Source organism: Gallinula chloropus, assembly GCF_964237585.1.
Source record: "Gallinula chloropus genome assembly, chromosome: 7".
NCBI lineage: Eukaryota > Metazoa > Chordata > Aves > Gruiformes > Rallidae > Gallinula > Gallinula chloropus.
In genome coordinates, this window is record NC_140092.1 from 3,885,636 (window position 1) to 3,905,286 (window position 19,651).

The 19,651-nt window shown below is 39.4% G+C and overlaps 1 protein-coding gene across 1 annotated transcript; it reads right to left on the reverse strand.

Annotated features, from left to right (window-relative positions):
• Positions 1 to 1,153: 1,153 nt before the first annotated feature.
• ZBTB49 (zinc finger and BTB domain containing 49) lies at positions 1,154 to 18,445 on the reverse strand (the record flags this gene model as incomplete). The annotated part of the gene is made up of 10 exons (XM_084266752.1): positions 1,154 to 2,380; positions 4,486 to 4,647; positions 4,742 to 4,824; positions 5,481 to 5,554; positions 9,231 to 9,277; positions 11,974 to 12,059; positions 12,255 to 12,322; positions 14,984 to 15,009; positions 15,269 to 16,374; positions 18,294 to 18,445. The coding sequence occupies 10 exons, from the start codon at positions 18,443 to 18,445 to the stop codon at positions 1,707 to 1,709; spliced, it is 2,478 nt and encodes an 825-aa protein (XP_084122878.1). The 3' UTR covers positions 1,154 to 1,706.
• Between the last annotated feature and the right edge of the window lie 1,206 nt (positions 18,446 to 19,651).

Below are 19,651 nucleotides of genomic sequence, written 5' to 3' on the forward strand. Positions count from 1 at the left end.
TGTCTCCACCAAAATACAACAAAGCAAGCAAAACCATTGCACAAACAGAGGCAATTAAAAATCCAGGAGGTTCGCAAATGGCAGAATTGTCCTTTCCAAGCAACAGAATCAAATTTCTATTTTCTCTTGGATAAGTAAATCTGAAACTAGTTTCTGACAAGAGGAAAGCTACAGAGCTAGTGACTGGCAGACACCCACATTGTGCCTGAGGTGCTAGTGCAAGGAAAGCAGAGTGAGCACAAGCACACAGGATCAGGGCAGAACCAAGGCATGTGGATTCTTCAGTAGAATCACAGGTTCACAGGGGTTGGAAGGGACCTGGAGAGTTCATGGGGTCCAACCCCCCTGCCAAAGCAGCTCCCCAGCTCATATTGCACAGGTCGGCGTCCAGACAGGGCTGGAATCTCTCCAGAGAAGGAGACTCCACCACCTCCCTGGGCAGCCTATTCCAGTGCTCTTTCCTAAAGAACAACAGCCACCACTGCTCACAGCTGTGTTGCTGGTGGTGAACACTGAGATTCCTTACAGAAATTAAGTAGTATGTACTTTCCAGCCTGTGAATGAACTTCAGAGAAAGGTTAGTTCAAGGATATTTTCAGTTCAGAAACTACAGTATCTAAGGAATGTTTTAGCATAAAGCTTGACAACACACAGCTAAAGCTTTTTGACTGGTTGGGAAAAGTCAGGCCAGTACAGCTGAGGTGACTGTAGCAGTTTGAAATGCAGCAACAGATCTTCACAGAAAATGGATACAAGTATTTAAAGCACCTAAGCAGAAAAAGGCCTCTAAGCAAAGTTTCTATCCTGTATGACTTGATTCATCCCATCAATTAGCTGGTGTTTTACACTAATTCACTGAAATGCAAGACAATCTGCTGGTGTATTGATTGTACCTGTTTTACAGTGCAGCTCTTCTTGTGGTGGTATCCCCAAGATACCACGACTGTAAAGATACCTGGGACAGATGAATCGTGTTCTCAAAAACCTTTCCTAAAAAGATGAAATACATGGAGCAATTAAGGTACAATGTAAAACAACTTCCCTTTATTCACATTTCCTGATCTTGGGCTTTGTTATACAAATAATCTGCTGTGCAAAATAGTTTATAAAATACTAAAAAATGCTTTTATTGTAAAAAAATAAACTTTCTAGATATACAGTTACTTTGCACTATCACAAATATTGTCCAGTATTTAACACTTAAATTTAATATCACAATACTCAAGTAATGTAAACCAATGATCCTACTGGTAAGAAAGCCACTACTCAAACTCAGGTTCACTAGGTATTTGTTAAATATTGTCCTCTTTTCTTATCTACACCCTCACACAACTCTGATGACCCATATTTGAATTGCACCCACATCATGAAATTAGGCACTGGGCCATCTTTTCCTCCATTATCAGGTTAAAAATACCAAGTCAGATGGTAAATTTAGTAAATGGTAAATTTTAGTAAAGCCTGGCAACACAAGAGCTACACAGTGCAGTCACAGAACAACAAAGGTCCTTGCAACTAAATTTGAACTTTGCTGAGAAGCAGTGTAAAAGCAGCCTACCCTGGGTTCTGGGCACCTATACCTCGATTTCTACCAGTATTCCAGCTAGCTGGCTTAAACCTAGGTCTCATCTCCTATGCTCCAGTGCAATCACAATCACTTTAGAATCAAATGCCTCTAAGAAGTTTTGATACAGTCACCTGAGCCCTCATTGTTCCAGTTCGCTTTCATTCTGCAAGGTCTTCATAGCTAAACCCCAGAGGGTCATGCTGGAGAAGAAGGGTCCTTCATTGTTCTTGTACACAGCAGATGATGTTCGACTGCCAAGCGGATCACTGCAGTGACTGTCCAAGCTAACCATAGAGGAACGAATCATGGGCATATGATCAGACTGTAAGGGTTCTTCTGCAGAAGATACATCTACATCTGCATAAGCATACGGTGGTGGAGGAGGAGCTTGCTGTGCCTGAGCTTTTGGGAGCTTAGCAGAATCAACACTGAGTTTCTGTTGGCTTGCTGAGTCGTGGTGCTGAATCATCGATCGCAGCTTACAGTAAGAATCTGCAGAGCCATCAAATTCAGCTGAATTTGCAGTTGGACGTATGGGAAACTTCACAGACACGGGTAACAACGTAACAGATATTTCTTGGCCAAAAGAGTCAGAGCTCTGAGATTTATCAAGGTCAGAAGTTTCAATCCCTTGAGCGAACTCCTCCAGCGCGTTTGGAGCGTCCTCGGCGGCCTTACAGTGCATCTTCTTGTGCCGCCGCAGCACAGCCGAGCGAGTGAAGCACTTGTTGCAGGTCTCACACGTATAGGGTTTTTCTCCTGTGTGAGTCCTCACGTGCCTACGCAGGTCACCAGAGCCTGCAAAACACTTCCCTGCAAGAGAGAAGCCATCGGTTACGAGTTTGTTCTTAACACGAGTGCAATAAGCATCTTTTAAATGGGGAGGAAACACCCAGTGTTAAGGTATGCCATGCCCCATCCACGGTACTTTGTGTATCTGGAACAGGTTGAAACAAGTTCCATCTGTTTTCACAATTCAGTGACTCATCCCTCCTTCTTGATTTGATTTGATTCTCTAACTCCTGCTTCCCAACACTTTAGTTATTGTCTCCAGAGACAGGAATATCCATTAGTATTTGAAAGCTGTGAGCGTTCTCAGTTCGCATCAATCTTTGTGGAGGGGGAAAAAAAAACCCTAAAATAATATATTTAATTTGTCTGTCTGGAAAAACAGTATGCTGATAAGCCTCTAAATATATTCTCCAAGTGAGAACTGCATCGTAGAAAGTAGCAGTTTCCTCATTACCAATTCCTGAAGCGCTGACAAAGTTAGCTGCTCTGTTAACTTCGAGCTAAGGTAATGCAGCAGTCCATTTCTTTTATACTTTAGCCAGAGAATGTGTATTTTTTTTGTTGCTGCAAATAGTAGAATACAAAAAAAAACCACCCTGTGTGCCTATTTTCAGAACCACTGGCTCAAATAATCTCGATAACCATACTGCAAGGAAGAAAAAAATATGTCTGAGGCTGAACCCAGGCAAAATGTGGAAGAACAAGTAGAACCAGAGAGCATTAACTTCCAGAACTGCTCTGTGATTGGAACACCTCGCATTCTCCAGGACAGTAGAAATGAGCTGGTACCCATCTGTGATTTTTATCTCATTTTACCTAGGTTAAAGATCATTTTATTTTTGTGTGGACAGATACTGCCAAATGAACTGTATTATCTGAAAGGTCAGTAAAACTGCATTTTCAGTTTCCAGCAACATACTTTTCATTCTACTGCCCAGATTTCTCCTTAGAAAAGCCATTAAACACTAAGATTACCAATTCCTGGAAAAATACATGTGAATTTTTTGCATAATGTGAATGTTTCCTTAATGCTTTATCAGATGCTCTTTGCACAATTTTTTTAGCCAGGATGACCTGGCTAAAATGAAAAATAATCAAAAGGCCCCTACAAGACAAGATGAAAATAACCTTAGTTTAATGACAGCAACACAACTGTTTGCTTATACTTCATATCCTTCATGTTTGTATTTCCTCCTGGTAACATCAGCTTCTCTTGTGCCTCAAGAAATTACAAATAAAACACACTGCAGCTGGACATTATCACATGAGCTGCCTTCCTCCTAAGCTGATTGCTCAGAATGTGAATGAAATCATAGAATCACAGAATGTGTAAGGTTGGAAGGGACCCTTAGAGATCATCCAGTCCAACCCTCCTGCAGTGAGCAAGGACATCTTCACTAGATCAGGTCGCTCAGAGCCCCATCAAGCCTGACCTTTCATAAATCGTATCAAAATAGCAATTAAAGCAAAAAAATATGTAGTATGCAGAATGTTAAGTAACACATAAGGATGGACAATACAATTTCTCAGAACTATGTTATATCAGGATGAATTGAAGAGCCATTTTCAGACCATCTGGAAGTATGACCTGCCTAGCAGATTTTGAAAATGGGTGTTCTCTGGTATGAAGCATCGATCAAGTTTTGGTTTTACTCCAGAGGTTGAAGCAAACCAGCAAGACATTGTTATTATTGAACTGTATGGTTGAATGCAGCTGAATGCAAATGGTATTTAATTGGAAAAGGAGGAGGAAACAACGAACCTACCCAGATTCCATCACTTCACAAGTGATGCCAAACCTAGCACTCCACCAGAAAGAGCTACACTGAAAATAAACCGAATTTTTAAGCAGCCAGTGTCAGTACTTCTCCAGCAAGCCTGTGTGCATTCAGTGCTGATTCCTCTTATTTCCTTTCTCTATTCTTCAACTAAAATTCGCTTTTGAACTTACTTACAACAGCTGAAGGATTCAGCCAACCAAAACACTACCAAGTATGCAAGACAGAGGATTTTGTGAAAAACTGTTCACAAATGGTATTTTAATTTAAAACCATTTTGGTCTGCCAACCTTCTACCCATCATTTAAGAAGCAAAGACACAACTAAGCTATGCACAGGAAGTCTTACCACAGGCTGAACAGCTGTAAGGCCTCTCTCCAGTATGCCTGATCCTGTGCTTTACTAACTTTCGTTGCATGTTGAAGGACTTCCCACATTCATCACAGGTGAACACTTTATCTGCTGTATGGGTCTTTTTGTGCTCCTTTAAGTTACTGAAGTTACTGAATCCTGGAGAAATAGATGAGAGACACTGAGATTAAAACGACTCCTCACATTTCAATCAAAAAAACCTCAGGAGGCAGAAACTTTGGTTCTTAAATACCTCTGCCACAGATATCACAGAGATGAGGCTTTTCTCCAGAATGAATAATAATATGACGCTGAACATCACCAGAAGCAGCAAATCTGAAACAGAATATGGAAACTCAATTACCGTCTTCATAAGCCCTTTATTTGCCTGAACTGAGTATCGTGGAAATCAACTATAATGACAGCCTGATGCTCTGCACAAAGGTTAAAATCTAAACCATAGATAAATAGATGCATTTAAGAGAACATTTTGAAGTTGGCAATGTCCAATTAAATTTATGCTAAAAAAAATCCAGACCACTTTTCACCATAAATGTTCCTAATTTATTCTGCATTTAAGTATGAATGCCACTCCTAAATTAGAATACTCTGTTACCTGTTAGCAGAAGGCTGAAATATTTAATGCCTTCCTAAAATTCATCAAGTTTCCTGTACTTCATCATTTTCATAAAATGTAACAAAAATTATATGACCAAATAATGAAATGAAAAAGAGGGAAAGGTACAAAACTGCATGATTTACTGTGACTCACTGCTCAAAATACAGACAACATTATATCCTTAACTAAAGGTACTGATACACAAAAAATCATGTATATGTTTTAATTCTATCAGTACACATTTAAACCCAATGTCTTTTAAACAAAACTGAGCAGCATGTGGCCTCAGGCCTTGGCCCTTAGTTTATCATGAAGAAAACATGGACAAGTTTTATCCTGTGTTAACTTTACTCAGATAAGCAATTCTACTCACCTTTTCCCACAGATTTCACAAATGTATGGCTTTTCACCAGAGTGTCGACGTAAATGTGTCTGGAGATTGCCTGCCTGAAGGGACAGTGATTTGAACACTTAAAGTCAGCAAGCCTGTTGTTGCATACAAATAAAAAGATGATGGTGGAAACTATGGGATTGGCTTTTTATTCCTAATTCTAAGGCAGTGAAGACTACCAAGCATCTATGAACTCAAGCAGTCTTATCTAGAAAAGTACCATGTACTTCAAGATTAAGTTGGTTATATATGTAATTAGACATTGAAAGGAACAAGGGGGGGGTAAGAAAAAAGAAGCCTGGAGTCAAATGGTAAGGAAAAAGAAAGACCTATAGTTGAAAACAGATCCAATTATAAGTGAGTATACCTTATCTAGTTTGCAGTGAAGAAGAAAACTTAGTAATGATATGGTTCATGTTAGTCTCATTTTCCCTGTCCTACAAATAAAATACTGTTACATCAGGCTGTTTGAATTCACCTACCAGGAGGTTAAAAAGAAAACAGAGTAAATTTTTTTAATTTCTAAAATACTCAGAGCCAACTGCTCCAAACCTATAAATACTTATACTGAAAGAAAACAGAAGAGGAAGTACAGAAATTAGCAAGGAGGATTACTGGTAACTGATTTTTATTACATATCTTTCCTCTCTCAATCCTGTAAGAATCATGCTAGCCTAGCATGCAAACCAGATAATTGCTAGGTAAAACCAGCTTACTCATTTTTAACCTTTTTTTCTTTAAAGTACTTCTGAATGGCTGATCCAATGAGAGTCCAGTTCTCAAAGCACAAGATACAACTAGCCTGGACAGAAGAGCTGTAGATGTTCCACAAATTGTGTATAATTCCATGGTCAGTTTTCAACCCTTCCATTCCTTGAGGGTTTTACCTAAGTACACTAAAGGAACATTGAGTCCTTTTAATCAGGAAAAAAAATTGGGGATGCAATGGTTTATCACATCTTCCTTAGTCTCAGTAAGGCGACAAAAATAAGATGGGTCAGTAAATTAATCTGATTCCTTTAGATAATAAATTACCTGTGATGATCAATCACTGTAATCAGTTTATAATATACCAGAACTGAAGTACTGCAGACACAGAGAATCACCATTTGAACCCCCAAAGAGCTGTCTTTATCCCCTGTAAAGTTTTTCAGACAACAGCATGACTGAACTACTGTTGTCTCAGGCCAGTGATGCTGAAATCCATTCAGAGAGAGGCATTAGGCACCTGTTTCTGACAATGAAGACAACTAAACTGACTTCTCCATGGAACAACTTGTGCTTTGCAGACAACAAGGGGTTTTATGAAGAGGTGAATTAGAGAGAAACATACAAAAGACAGAACCTTTACCTACATCCACATGACAAAACAAACCCTAATATAGGAATTTGGAAGTTACTCTGGATAAAGACAGAGGGTGACTTTGAAGTGCAACAATTATTCTGAACTAGGTCCCATACAGGCACTTTTAGCAGAATGAAGCATTTGACAGTGTAGATCCATTTCTTTATGAAAAGCCTAAGTCACTTCCTCCTTGTGAGGGCAAAAAGGTTGTTATTAACTGTGCTGAGACAAGAAAAGGTACAAACATTGGTAACTTGTACTCTACCTAAGCTTTCTAAGGTGGTCCACAACCATGGTTAAGGCATAACACGCCATCCCAATGAAAAAGCATGAGGACCTTTGCTAGCAATTCAATGAAAGAGAAAAATATGCTCAGAAGAATCCTCTTACTGATAGTGGTTGCACACCACTCCTCAAAACATTGGAGACTTGAGAGATAGGCTAGACTTAGTCCTTTTTAAAAGCATGCCTGTTCCAAATGAATTAATGCATATGGTTGCCCAAAACAAACTCTGCAGAGGAGGTGGTGTCAGGGGGTAGAACACGATATTCTGGATCACCAGACAGACCAGGACCACACTGCAACAGTTTGTGTACTGGTAGTAAGGGAAGATGCAGGCTTGCAAGTATAAAAGGAACCCCTTTCTCCAAAAATAAAACCCATTTATGGTTATTTGTTCCTGACTATGAGTTCCTATGTTTATTTCATTTTCTGTTTCACATTCTAACACACAAAGCATCAGTTACATTCAGCAGGAGCAGACATTCTACCAGGCACAACAGCACTGTTTCAAAAACACAGAACACGAAGGCTTAAATAAGGTAAGTGTTACTATTGCTGTGCCTGCAGACTGGGAAGATCAAGATCAGAGATGGGCCTTTTAAGTACAAAGTAGATAGTAATTATCCTTGCATCTCACTTTTTTGGTAGGCAGTCTTACTTATTTGCAGGATTCAAAACCAAGTACCTCAGAAGTATGCAAGTTCCCTTTCATGACCAGAGAAAGATCTGCAGCACATCAGCAGAATGCTCTTGTTTGTATTCTGGAGATGTAGGTACTGTCCATCAGTATGCACCTACCTATACCTTCAAGGCAAGTGAGGTAATGAGGAGGGAAGCATTAATTAAAAGGCAGACATTTCCAGGTTTGTTGGGGTTTTGTTAGTCTGTTTTTATTAACAAGGAGCAAGGTGACATGGAGTCTGTCGTGCCTGTCACATACTATGAGTGTGTGAAGCTTCTCTATTCCTGCTTCCCCCACAGTCCTGGTACAGAATTCTCCTCCACAAGTGCTTTTAATGGAATTTGGAAATATCTGCTTTTTCCTTTGAATAATCAGAAGCCACCAAAATGACTGGAAGTGCACTTTCCTTGCCTAATACACAGGCTCAGCTTTCCTCCAGTGGCTTGACAAGCATGATGAAACTCCTGTTCACTGGAGGCAGCGTTACTTTAGTGGAGAATGCAACTACATCCCATTCAGGGGTCAAGGAAGTCCCACCAGTGGACTAAAAGCTGGAGCAAGAGAAGCACAAGCACTGGTGAATGGGTAGGCAAGCTCCACGTAACCCTCATCTTTAAACCATAACAAAGGCCAAAGTTATCCAACTATAGTGACTACTTAATCCTATTATAGAATTATGCACCATTCTGTTGCCTCTTGTACTTAGGTGCCTGTATTGCAACCAAGCAAACAGAAGAGAAACAGACATTTTGGAAACATGAGACAACCAGGCACCACATTTGCAGAAATACAAACGAATTGTGGTACCCAGATGAGTAAGCAAGCACAAGAAGGCAAAGACCACAGTTCAGGCACTGTAGGTGAGGATGGAATTTCACAAGAGGGTCTCATTTGGGTGTTTTTGAACCACAGCTGAGTTTGGTCTGACAGATTGGGCTGTTCTTCAGAGAAGGAAAATGACTCCAAAAATCTGCTTAATAATTTATGCCATTTAGGAAGATGAAACTGTACTAGGAATAGAACATTATATAAACTTCCAACCTGCATTTTGTTCAGACAGTGTAAAAATGCAATTCACAACATACCCCTGAGCACTGGGAAAAGCACAACCTGAGAGTGAACGTTCTCTGTATTTCAAATATAGTTGTGGTTCTCTATAGTTAAACATTCATTTGAAGGTAAAATATGACACATCTACTGAGAGCAGACGGAATCAAAGGTACAAAATGTATCAGAGAGATCTAAAGCATTTAACATGTTATTTTCAAATAAGGCATTTTAATATTTCATCTGTAAAGTCAAGTGTGTCTTTGAGCAAAAAAATATCTAATCTACAGACTTAAAACCAAGTTTATTTTTAGAATCAACACACAGATGCATTTCATTTTCAAGCATAAGTACCGTAATATAAAATATTCCCACCTGTGAGAAGTGTTTCCCACAAATGTTACATTCAAAAGGTTTCTCACCTAAAAGGAGAAGAAACAGAACACAAAACTTCTAACACTTGCAATAAAATATTTTTTTAAATGTTTTAAATTTGCAGGCTTCCTTTTAAAACACGTAATGTTAGAGTAAAAATATCCCCAAAAGGACACTTACCCATATATTTAGGGGGAAATTCAAGGGGGAAGGACAGCATTTAAGCTACCTGTAAGGCAGGTTTGTTTGAAATAGGATTCATCTTTCAAAACAAGTAGGTAGAAGAGTTTGAATAAAATGGGTGTGTTTTGCAATCTTTTTTAAAAGTACTTGTTTGGTTTTTTTTGTTCCCAAATGAAGGGGCAACTATACCTCCAGGAGGAACAGAATAGATGACAAGGTCCTACAACAGCAGCAGCTTTGGGAGGTGCACCAGTTTTTCCACCTGTACCCACAAAGGTCCACTCTTAAAAAGAATAAGGAATGCAGAGAAGCTCATTTGGAAGGCCTGTGCTTCCTCCTGTTCAACGTGTACCATGCACCTCTGATCAGCACATAGCTATTCACTTCCAGCAAATAAATATTTGCCTTCAAATTCTCAACCTATTTAAGAATATCTGATAACTAACCCAAGTATTTTGCTGGAAAATACTGATTTTGTACACATAAAACTGGTATTCTTGAATCTCCAAAAATGTATGAGTACAAAACTAGTGCAGCCCCCTTTAACTTCTCCAAATAACTTGACTCTCAATCTAGAATGTGACTGCACAACATGTCAATTCTCCAGCTGTCAATTTGAGACAAGTACCTTTTTCTAACCACTTTGTCTTCTCTACAGTATTACATAAAGGTAAATTGTTTTCCCTGCTTGCTTCTTGGTTTCTTAGTTTCCACATTATTGATAAAAATCTCTGTGCATCTTCCAGGAATTTTTAAACAATAATAATGCACAAATACCACTAAATTCAATGACAGTCAGACTTCTAATAACATTTTAATGAGTCTAACTGTATATTAAAAGGAGATATCTATCTCTTTCTATATATATATTATATATATATAAATATCTGGCCTGCAGGCATAGGAAAGCAAAATTCATGTAAATCTTTGTGACTCTGAATGCAGGTATTTCCAGAAAAGAGATCTTACACCATGTTTCATCAGGGTGCAGATTCAAACTCTGTCTTTTTATGTACTTCTTTAATCACAATTTTCCTGAGTTTTTACAGAACACCTCTTGCCTACTTGTAGCCTTCACTTCCAGGAATTATCCTCTACATCAGTATTCTTCCTCCATCCCTGGAAGTGGTATGAGCAACATCTACAGTACCCAGGTGTTGAGGTTCCATTTTTCTTCCCTGTTCCAAATACAGGTGATGTTCTTTCAGGATCAAAGACTAAATGCAATTCTCTTAGATTTTAAAGCATAGTGTAAACATAGATAGTTGTGTGGCTTCACAGACAGCAATCCTGCAATTAGCCTGACAACTTAAGGCTACATCTACTTTTCCTGCTTGATGAAGGATGGAAATCTTATGTTGGTTTCAAGAAAGCTGTTATTCAATTAGAGTGTGAGAAACCAGTAACTCAAATATAAAGAGCACCCAGGCTCGATTTCACTGTGGCTCTACATTTGCAAAACACTAAAAATTCTGGTACTGACAACAGATATATAAATGAAACCAACAGGGAGCCAGAACTATGGCAACTGGGAAGGCTTCTGACAACCGAAAAAGCATCAAGGTAATTTGAAATGGGAGGATAAAAAACACTAGTAGCAATTTCTGCAGAAATTACCTATGCACAGGAAAAAGCTACAGTTGACACAAAGACTATTACACTGAAAAGAAATCCACCCTGAAATAACTAGCAGGGGAGGAAGGGAATTCGAGGCTCAAAATTCTCACAGCTATTGCTGGCAGGCTACATGCAGCCTCATTATAACTGTGCTGATGTACAGAGAGGTGGATTTTTCTCCCTATGATGAGGATAAAACAAAAAAGTTTTGTTAGAAAAGAAATACCTAATTATTTTTCAGAGAACAATTCTGCTCCTGCATGAAACTCCAAATCACTAGGCATATCAAGTAACTTCTTCTAAGAATGAATTTTAAGCAGAAATTCTAAATTGCTCAGTGTTGTAGCATCCCTTGGGTAAAGTGAGGCTAATTGCTTCCTATAGTGTATTAGTAAGAGTGCAGCTTGCAAGCTGAAGAAGATTCTTCTGTACCTGTCAGTGGTGAGACCCCACATCTGCCACTTTAAGAAGAGAAGGCACACAGGAGATCTTAGTGCTGTCTACATGCAATGGGAAGACAGAGGCAACCAGGTTGTTCTTGAAAGTACACACAAGGAAAGGAACAAGAGGTGACAGACACAACTCTGATCATGAGAAATTCTGATTAAATCTAAGAAAAGAATCTTTTACCCTATGAAGGCAGTCAAACACTGGAACTGTTTGCCTGGAAAGGTTGTGGAATCTCTGCCCTTGGAGGTATCAAAAATTACACAAGGTCATGAGCAGAACAATTCAATCTAATCTGACTTGCCTTGAGCAGAGAATTGGACTAGATGTTCTCCAGAGGTCAATTCTAATCCGAATTTTTCTGATTCTATCACTGTCATTAAATTCCAAACCAAAAACCTTACCCAGGAACACTAATATTCTCAAAGAATGCAGCTGGATAAACAGCAATAGAGGAAAAAATGGGGAAAAGTAGTTACAGAGTTGGAATGAAGACAATGCTTAAACAAACATCCAGGGGATTTTAGTTTTGAACCCTCAGACTGCCTTGTGTTTTCTGTTGCTTCCTTCTTGTTCGACACTCTACAAGAAGAGATGAAGATAAAGTAACACAGTGATGGGACCAAAGCAGTGGTGTGTCAGCTCCAGAGAAGAAAGGCGTGAAGGCAGAAGTGGTGTTCCTGAAGAGATCATAAAGATGAAGAGCAGGACCCACTGAGGTGTGGAATGCTGTCAACTTGCTCAGAATAAAAAGGTTGAGGACCAACAGTGTATGACATGACAGTGTAACTCTGCTCCTGTTGTTTTCCATCCTGCCAAGAAAATAACCCCCTATAGCTCCTTTCCTAGGGGGCTGGGTTTTGGGGGGGGGGGTTTGAGATATTTCATGAAAATATTTTTAACAAGCAAAACACTGGATGTTCCTGGATAAGTATGTATAAAAGAAACATAAGTTGCTTCCTTCTTTTCAGACAGGTTAATCTAATAAGAAAGAAATATTAATAGTCAGTCAAGTCAAAATCAATCTTAAAGTCAATGCAGGAAGCTCTACTTAAAGATTGCTTTAAATACCCTCTATCAGTACAATTAAAACAGCTAGACAGACCAATACAATGACTGTCATTGAACAGAGTAAGTCTCTCCTTCACCTCGACAATCTTTCCAGAAACATGAAAATGCAAACATTTGGCATTAGCTTCCTGAAGTTTTCACTTGGTATCTTTGAAAACTTTGCATGTTCACAGCAAGGCAAAGTGGATATTTAATCATCATGGCAACCACGCTGATCTGTAAATTCTTCAGCAGTTGCTAGTGTGCAGGGACAGAGAATTTCACTTGTGCTTTTTCTCATCTCCCATGGTACCACAGCACTCGTGTAGAAAGAGGCGTCATTTCTGGGTTAAAAACTGGGTTGCCATTGTGAAAGGTCCATTTTAGTTCCTGTTCCCTTCATCTCTTCAGCACTGTAACACTTAAGTGCTTGCTAACCCTTCTGATCAGTTCTAGAAAATGAGTGTTTTTAAATAAAATTGATTAACTAGCAATTTGTGTGCTTTCTGAAGTGGTAAATGAACGGAAATGGCTTTTAGCATACACTTATATTACTTAACTGCCAGTATACACAATATTAATGATAAAGGTGTGCCCTGTGCCTTCTGCTACAGATCCTTCCTATTCAGTGCAATTTTCCAAGTGCTCTTTCTGCACTAGTTGGATATTTAAAAACAAATTAACATGACCCAAAAATAACACTCAAGCAAACAGGCATATCTAGTCATATCCTTGCCTCAGTTTTTCCATCCATCTTTGATGTGCTTATTATTAGGATCTTAAACATTCTCAGTTCAGAACATCTATAGAAGAACGTTAATGCCACGTTAAATAGCATTCAAATCTGGAATGTTTTGAAAACTATTGGAAGAACATAGTGTATGAAAAACAGCCTGGAATTCCTAAATCTAACATATACTCAAACTAGCAGAGAATGACAGCAACAGCAAAACCAAGTCTAGGATCACTTCAGGCTGTGTTGTGCAATGTGAAACATCTACCAGAGCTTAAGGGAAGAGACAGACCTCTCAAAAGAACAGAGAAATTAATTGCAACATACAAACATAACCTTGCCAACCCTTTCCCTCCTTGCCCATGTCCCAAACTTGTAAGCATCTGCTGGCCATGCTGTGTCTGAAGAAAAAAAATAAATCTGTAAAACGCTTGTATCAGGGGCTATAACCTCTTCTATAAAGCTTAGCACCCAGTCCACTCCCCCAACCCTTAAGTTATGATATATTAGAAGAGGTAAACTAAACTTTGAACCTCATGTTTTAAATGGTTTAGCAGACTCAGAAGCATACTGTAAGTGAATCCATCATTTGGGTCATAAACTTTTAAAAAGCAAGGAATTTTATGGGCACCAGAACTCAAAAAATCCAGATTCCTTCCAATGACTAAGATGTCTAAGGAAGGGCAAATTCTGTAAGGTTGCTCCTAGTTGGGGGGTGTGTCTCTCTTTTGCATAGATTCTCTAGCACAAACTCACGTTACCAACTTAAGAGTCTCTGAAAGAGAAGATCTAGAGAAGAGACATATGCAACTCTTTCACAGGAGACCAAATCAAAAAACCCAACACCACAGCATCGCTGTGAACATGCAAAGTTTTCAAAGATATCAAGTGAAAACTTCAGGAAGCTAATGCCAAATGTTTGCATTTTCATGTTTCTGGAAAGATTTTCTAAATGATAACATGGAAAAATAAATTCTTAATGCTAAGGCTCAATTAATAACTGCTAAGAGGTATCCATATTTACTGTCAAAGTACTGTAACATGTATGATCGTTTGCAAAGGGATGTTTATTTCACAAGACTGAGATGCATTTGTACAATTAATACAGGGGAAAAGAAAGGCAAAAAATATTCAAAACCTTAATCTGGAATAATGTCACCTCAAGGACTTGTAATCAATGGTGTTACTGATTAGCTAAGGCAACTCTTGAAAAACTTTTTAAAAAAAAAGGTCTAAAGTTGTAGAAATATAATGGAATATGTTGGTTAAATTGAACACACAAATTGAGTATTCAGAAGCTAGACTGGCTCTTGGTTTTCACCAGAATAAAAAGATGCTGTGAAATAAATCTAGGTTAAGTATAAAATATTATATGTGAGTTTTTAAAACAAAGTAATTAAAAATTCTCATTCACTCTGCAGACTACTTGTCTGAAAGAGCATTCCTCTCTAGGTCAACACAATGAGAGTTATTCACACTAGGAAAAAAGTAGAAATCAATTATCGAACGTACTTTTACAGGTCAAAAAGAAATGACCACCAATCATGAATCACCTGTATTTTACAATGAATACATGATCAGAGAGAACTGATGTCATCAACATCACTTGTGGCATCATCTTCTATCTATTTACATTTTTCATTGTTCTTCTGGGCCACCTGACCAACCGACAAGAAACGCCTCTTCTAAATGCAAGACAAAAATAACATTTTCATTGAAATACCACACAATGTCCTTTGATAGAGAACCCTAGGAAAAAAGCAAACATAAAGGAGAAATCTTTAACACAACTAAAACCTTCAGCTAAACTCAGTGTTAACCATCTTTATTCCTGTCAGATTTAAAAAAAAAACCCAACCCAACAAAATAACAAACGAAACAGACCCACCCACCCCCCCAAATAAAACCCCCCTAAACCACCCTACAACCTTCTGAATCTGAATCAAGAGACAGTGCAAGACACCTATTGAACTATTTGGTTTCCAGCCCAAGTTACTGATAACTGTACCTGTATGAGACCTTTTATGGAGCTCCAAATTGCTTGGATGTTTGAAAGCCTTCCCACACAATTCACAAGTGTATTGCCTCTGCGACTGAAGAGCCTGTGACTGCCCTTCCTGCTCCAAAGGACCTTGCGATCTTTCCAGTTCAACAGCTTGTTCAAAATTCTCAGGAGTCACTAGATCTTCAGCTTCTTTTTCCTCAGCGACTCTAACATTTGTCACATCCACGGTACTTTCATTTACAGGTTCAATTACTCCCGTTATCCTCATGTCATCTCTTTTAGGCTCAGGCAGCTGCTCTGCAGATTTCTGAGATCTTAGGAAATTCAACTTTTTGAGGTGTATTGCCTTTTTTAGCCTCATCTGTTTGGTGGGCTGCATAAGCATGCTTTCTGCATCTTGGTCCGGGGCAGCTTCGTTCAAGGACTGAACCAGGAAGTTGGAAGGTAAATGATCAGAGGTTTCCAGAATGCACTCAGAGTGATTGACAGTACAAGAACTGTTCTCTACTGTGTTTATTTCTGTAGATGCACTGTAAGAAAAGGATTGTTCTGCTCCCCTCTCTTGATTAGAGCAAGCATTCTGCTTATAGAACTGCTTACTGTAGAAGTTGCGTAGTTTGTAGTAGTAATTTGGTTGTTTAAATGGAAGTTCTGTGCTGCTGCCATCCAAGGAGCCCTGGGGTTGTTTCTGTACGTCACCCGAGGGTGTGTGAAGATTAACAGACTGTGATGCATGGGAATGGTGGTCAGCCAGGGCCTTACTAGCTGGCGTGTCCGATGAGCAGTCGTGCAATAGGTTTGCTCCATAACTGTCACTAGCACAGCTGGTATCTGCAGTCAAAGTATTCTGCAGCGAGAAGATGCTACTACAAGGCATGTTGGCAGTTTGCTCTACAGCTGTGGAGGATTTTAAAAAGGTGTGGCAAATGTTCAGCACGTTTTGCACTTGGAGACACTGTGCAATATCCAACATAGCTTGTACATTGTCCTGGCTAAGATCCAGGTGAGAGGTGTACATGAAGTCCAAGATCTGGCCTATCCCACCTACATTTTTAATGTCCAAGTGAAAGACATCATTCTTCTGGCCTGAAGAATTCTGGAAAAGGGTCCTGATAAAATAAGGTAAATATTCAAACACAAGCACAACTATTTCACACTTTTATAAAAGAAAATACACATACACCTCAAACAACCTGGTATGAAACCAATTCCACTATATAATCATATCTAGAATGATGGGTTTCTGCAGATGAATGTCTTAAAACTGCTCAATTAATTGTCATGTATTAGCCCTACACTAGTACACTTAAAAGTATGAACCAAACAATTCTTTACATCATTTTAATTTTCTGTTTCTTAATGTTTTGAAATCACACCGCTTTACTTGTGGTGTCCTATCCAATGTTCTTTACAGATTACATGCATTTATGGAATATTTGCAAATTTGGTTGACTCAGAATGGTGTTTCTCCTTCCATCATGGCAAATAAAACAGCGCATGAGAAATTTTCTAGTAAAAAGGAGAAGATAGACCTCAAAGTCAGCTAAACTGTTCTATTCTGAAAACTCAGTTTGTCCTTCAAACTTATTAATGGCATTATTTTCAATTTATTCTTGCATACCCCAAGAAAGGCATTTTTTTAAAAATAATACTAAATGAGAACCAAGTAAAAGTATGAAGAGTACAGGTAGATGAGCTAGAACAGCAGTCCTACTGATACCCTCTGAATTGTCATTGAATCCTTACAGCGTCTGAATTCACAAGACATTTTGATGTAAGGCATTCTTAGCATCAGAGCTGTAGTTCTTCACATGCATAACCAGTCCTAGACTAAGTGGGTTTGCACTCTGTCTCAGTCAGGAACTTCACATCCTTCCATTAAACCCCCATTCTCTAACCTGATACTCTCACAGTAACCCATGATACATAAATGGGGTCAGGTCACTCCTATGTAGCTATTTTCCTACACTGAGAAATGCCCTGAACTCAATGATTCCTCTCTGTGGGTTAGCTGTCAAATTAGGTTGCGTTTTAAGGCGGGCCTATTATCAACGAGCAATGAATCCTAAGCAAATGAGAGTCTAGGCTTAACCTTTAGAAACACCTGAGTTTCAGATGAATCCCCACATTTCAGTTGGCCTATCCTCATGCTTACATGCTACTCTGAAGCCAGTGCCCACACCCAAATTCTTTCATAAATCCAGCCCATACTATCTGAATTAACATCAGAAATGTAATTAACAGATCTGGACTGAGAGTCTAAATTAGTCACTTATATCCTATTGAATTTCAATAAAAGTTGAGCACCTAGTTCAGTTCCTCTTAACTACTTAAAAATGCAGTCTCTGAGCATAACATCACTGCATCATCAGGATTACAACACTAGAAAAGGAAACCCAGCCTCTCTTCATTTTTTGCTAGTCATAACACAAAAATCGTTTTCTTACCTAAGACTTGGTAGTCTAGCTTTCAAGATGTTTCTAGAAACTGGATCTACTGGCTCTAACCTAAGATCTACTGGATCTAACCTAAAACACTAAGTTGGGAGATCCACCACCCCCCCGAATTTAGAGGATCAATGAGGGATATATGGGGGGGAAAGAGAAGAGTGATGTGGATCCAGGGCCACCTGTATACTTTAAAACACAGATGTTGTCTCTCTAACCTAATTTCATCTGGCTTCGTTCATGTGCTCTGCTGCTCGTTATCTTTTCATACTGAATGCAGGTTCGTGCCAGAATCCGCTACATGAGGCACTGTATGTGTGTAAGGATCAAGAAAATGCCAAACTCAAACAGTGTCATAATTAGCTATGTACACCTAGAGATTAAGCTAGGATTGCCAGAGTTTTTAGTTAGATTAACTACTGGATACAGACTTATCTCTGGACAAAACAATTTGCTTTTTCCCCTTAACACTCCAACAGTTACTTAGTCCGCAATGATCAGAAAAAAAACATCCTTCTCAGAGAAAACCTCAACTAACAGCATTCAGTTCATTTACACAAGAAGAATTTTCTGTCACATACCTGAAGTATTGACTGAAAGCAGCTAATACATTTTTGTGTGCTTTGAAGCAGACACCTTTAACCACCAGCATGCAGTCACAGAGAAGGCCCTGAATGCGCTGTTCATGTAGCTGCTGGAGAAGATGACAACTATGGCTAGCAACAGTGTCCATGCTAGAAAATCAATTAAATTACCTACAATGAAATAAAACGCTAAGATGAATTTTAAACATTAAATTGCAAAATTAATTTAAAATACGAAGAGCATTTTTACAATTTGGTTCAGCTCCCAAAGGAAACAGACTTCAGATTACACCTGCAAAGTGAGCTTTAATGACATTTGTTTTGATTAAAGATGAGTCATGGTATTGCTCACCAGCACAAATGCAGCAATATACACAGTAAATCTTGATTTTAATGAAGTTTTGCTTACAACAAAGAGCTTCCAGAAAAATGTGCTAAGGGTGTAGCAAAAGAACTGAACTCCATAGCCAGAAGAAAAAAGCAATTTAGACAACTTTGACAAGAATTAGATTCTGAGACAAAATTGTATCATGCCTACAAAGTCAATGGTAGCATTTGTAGTGGAAAACCTCAGGCTCTTCACCTGAGAACACTGTAGTAGCATTACTTGTGCCATACGTGTTGCTGTTGTCGCTAACCACATTTCCCACACAGAGCTGATTCATTAGACCAGTTAGTACGGTCATTTTTTATTTAATACAGTAAAAACCACTTCCTTGAACAGGCTGAAAGGGAGACAAATAAGATTCCCACACAGTATGTTTACACTCAATTCTATACTTTTATAAAAAGGAAATATGAAACTCCCCCCGCCCCCCGCTCCCCTTGTAAACACGAAAGAAACGTCCCAACTATTAGGAAACTCAGGCGGCTTCCACGCCAACGAATGAGGCAGAAAACCCACCTTGGGTTAAACATGAGAAGGAAGCGGCTGCCCCCACTCTCAACTCTCACGAACACTAAAGACTCCACATTGTAATGCCCCAGTACTCTCTGATTCGCGGCATTACGGCGGGTTACTACACTGCACTTGTTCTCCCATTTGTTATCGTGGCTTTTACCAGGCTTTACAGCGACGGAGCCGCATCTGCTTGCCAGACAGGCAGAGCTGCCCCCGAACCGCAGCCGCACTGCCGCTAATTTAGGCTTTAATTGCCATTTCGAGCGCCCCTCGGTCTCGCCGAGGTACAAAGCTCCAGGCGCAGCACGGAGCAGGGGGATGGAGGAAGGGTTTGCCTCAGAAAACCAGCCCGGGCACCGAGGGGAGGGAGAGCTCCGCACCGAAAACGGGCGGCACCGCGGGTAGGCACAGAGGCGGCGGGGGGCGGGCAGGGGGCCGGCAGCGGGGTCCAAGC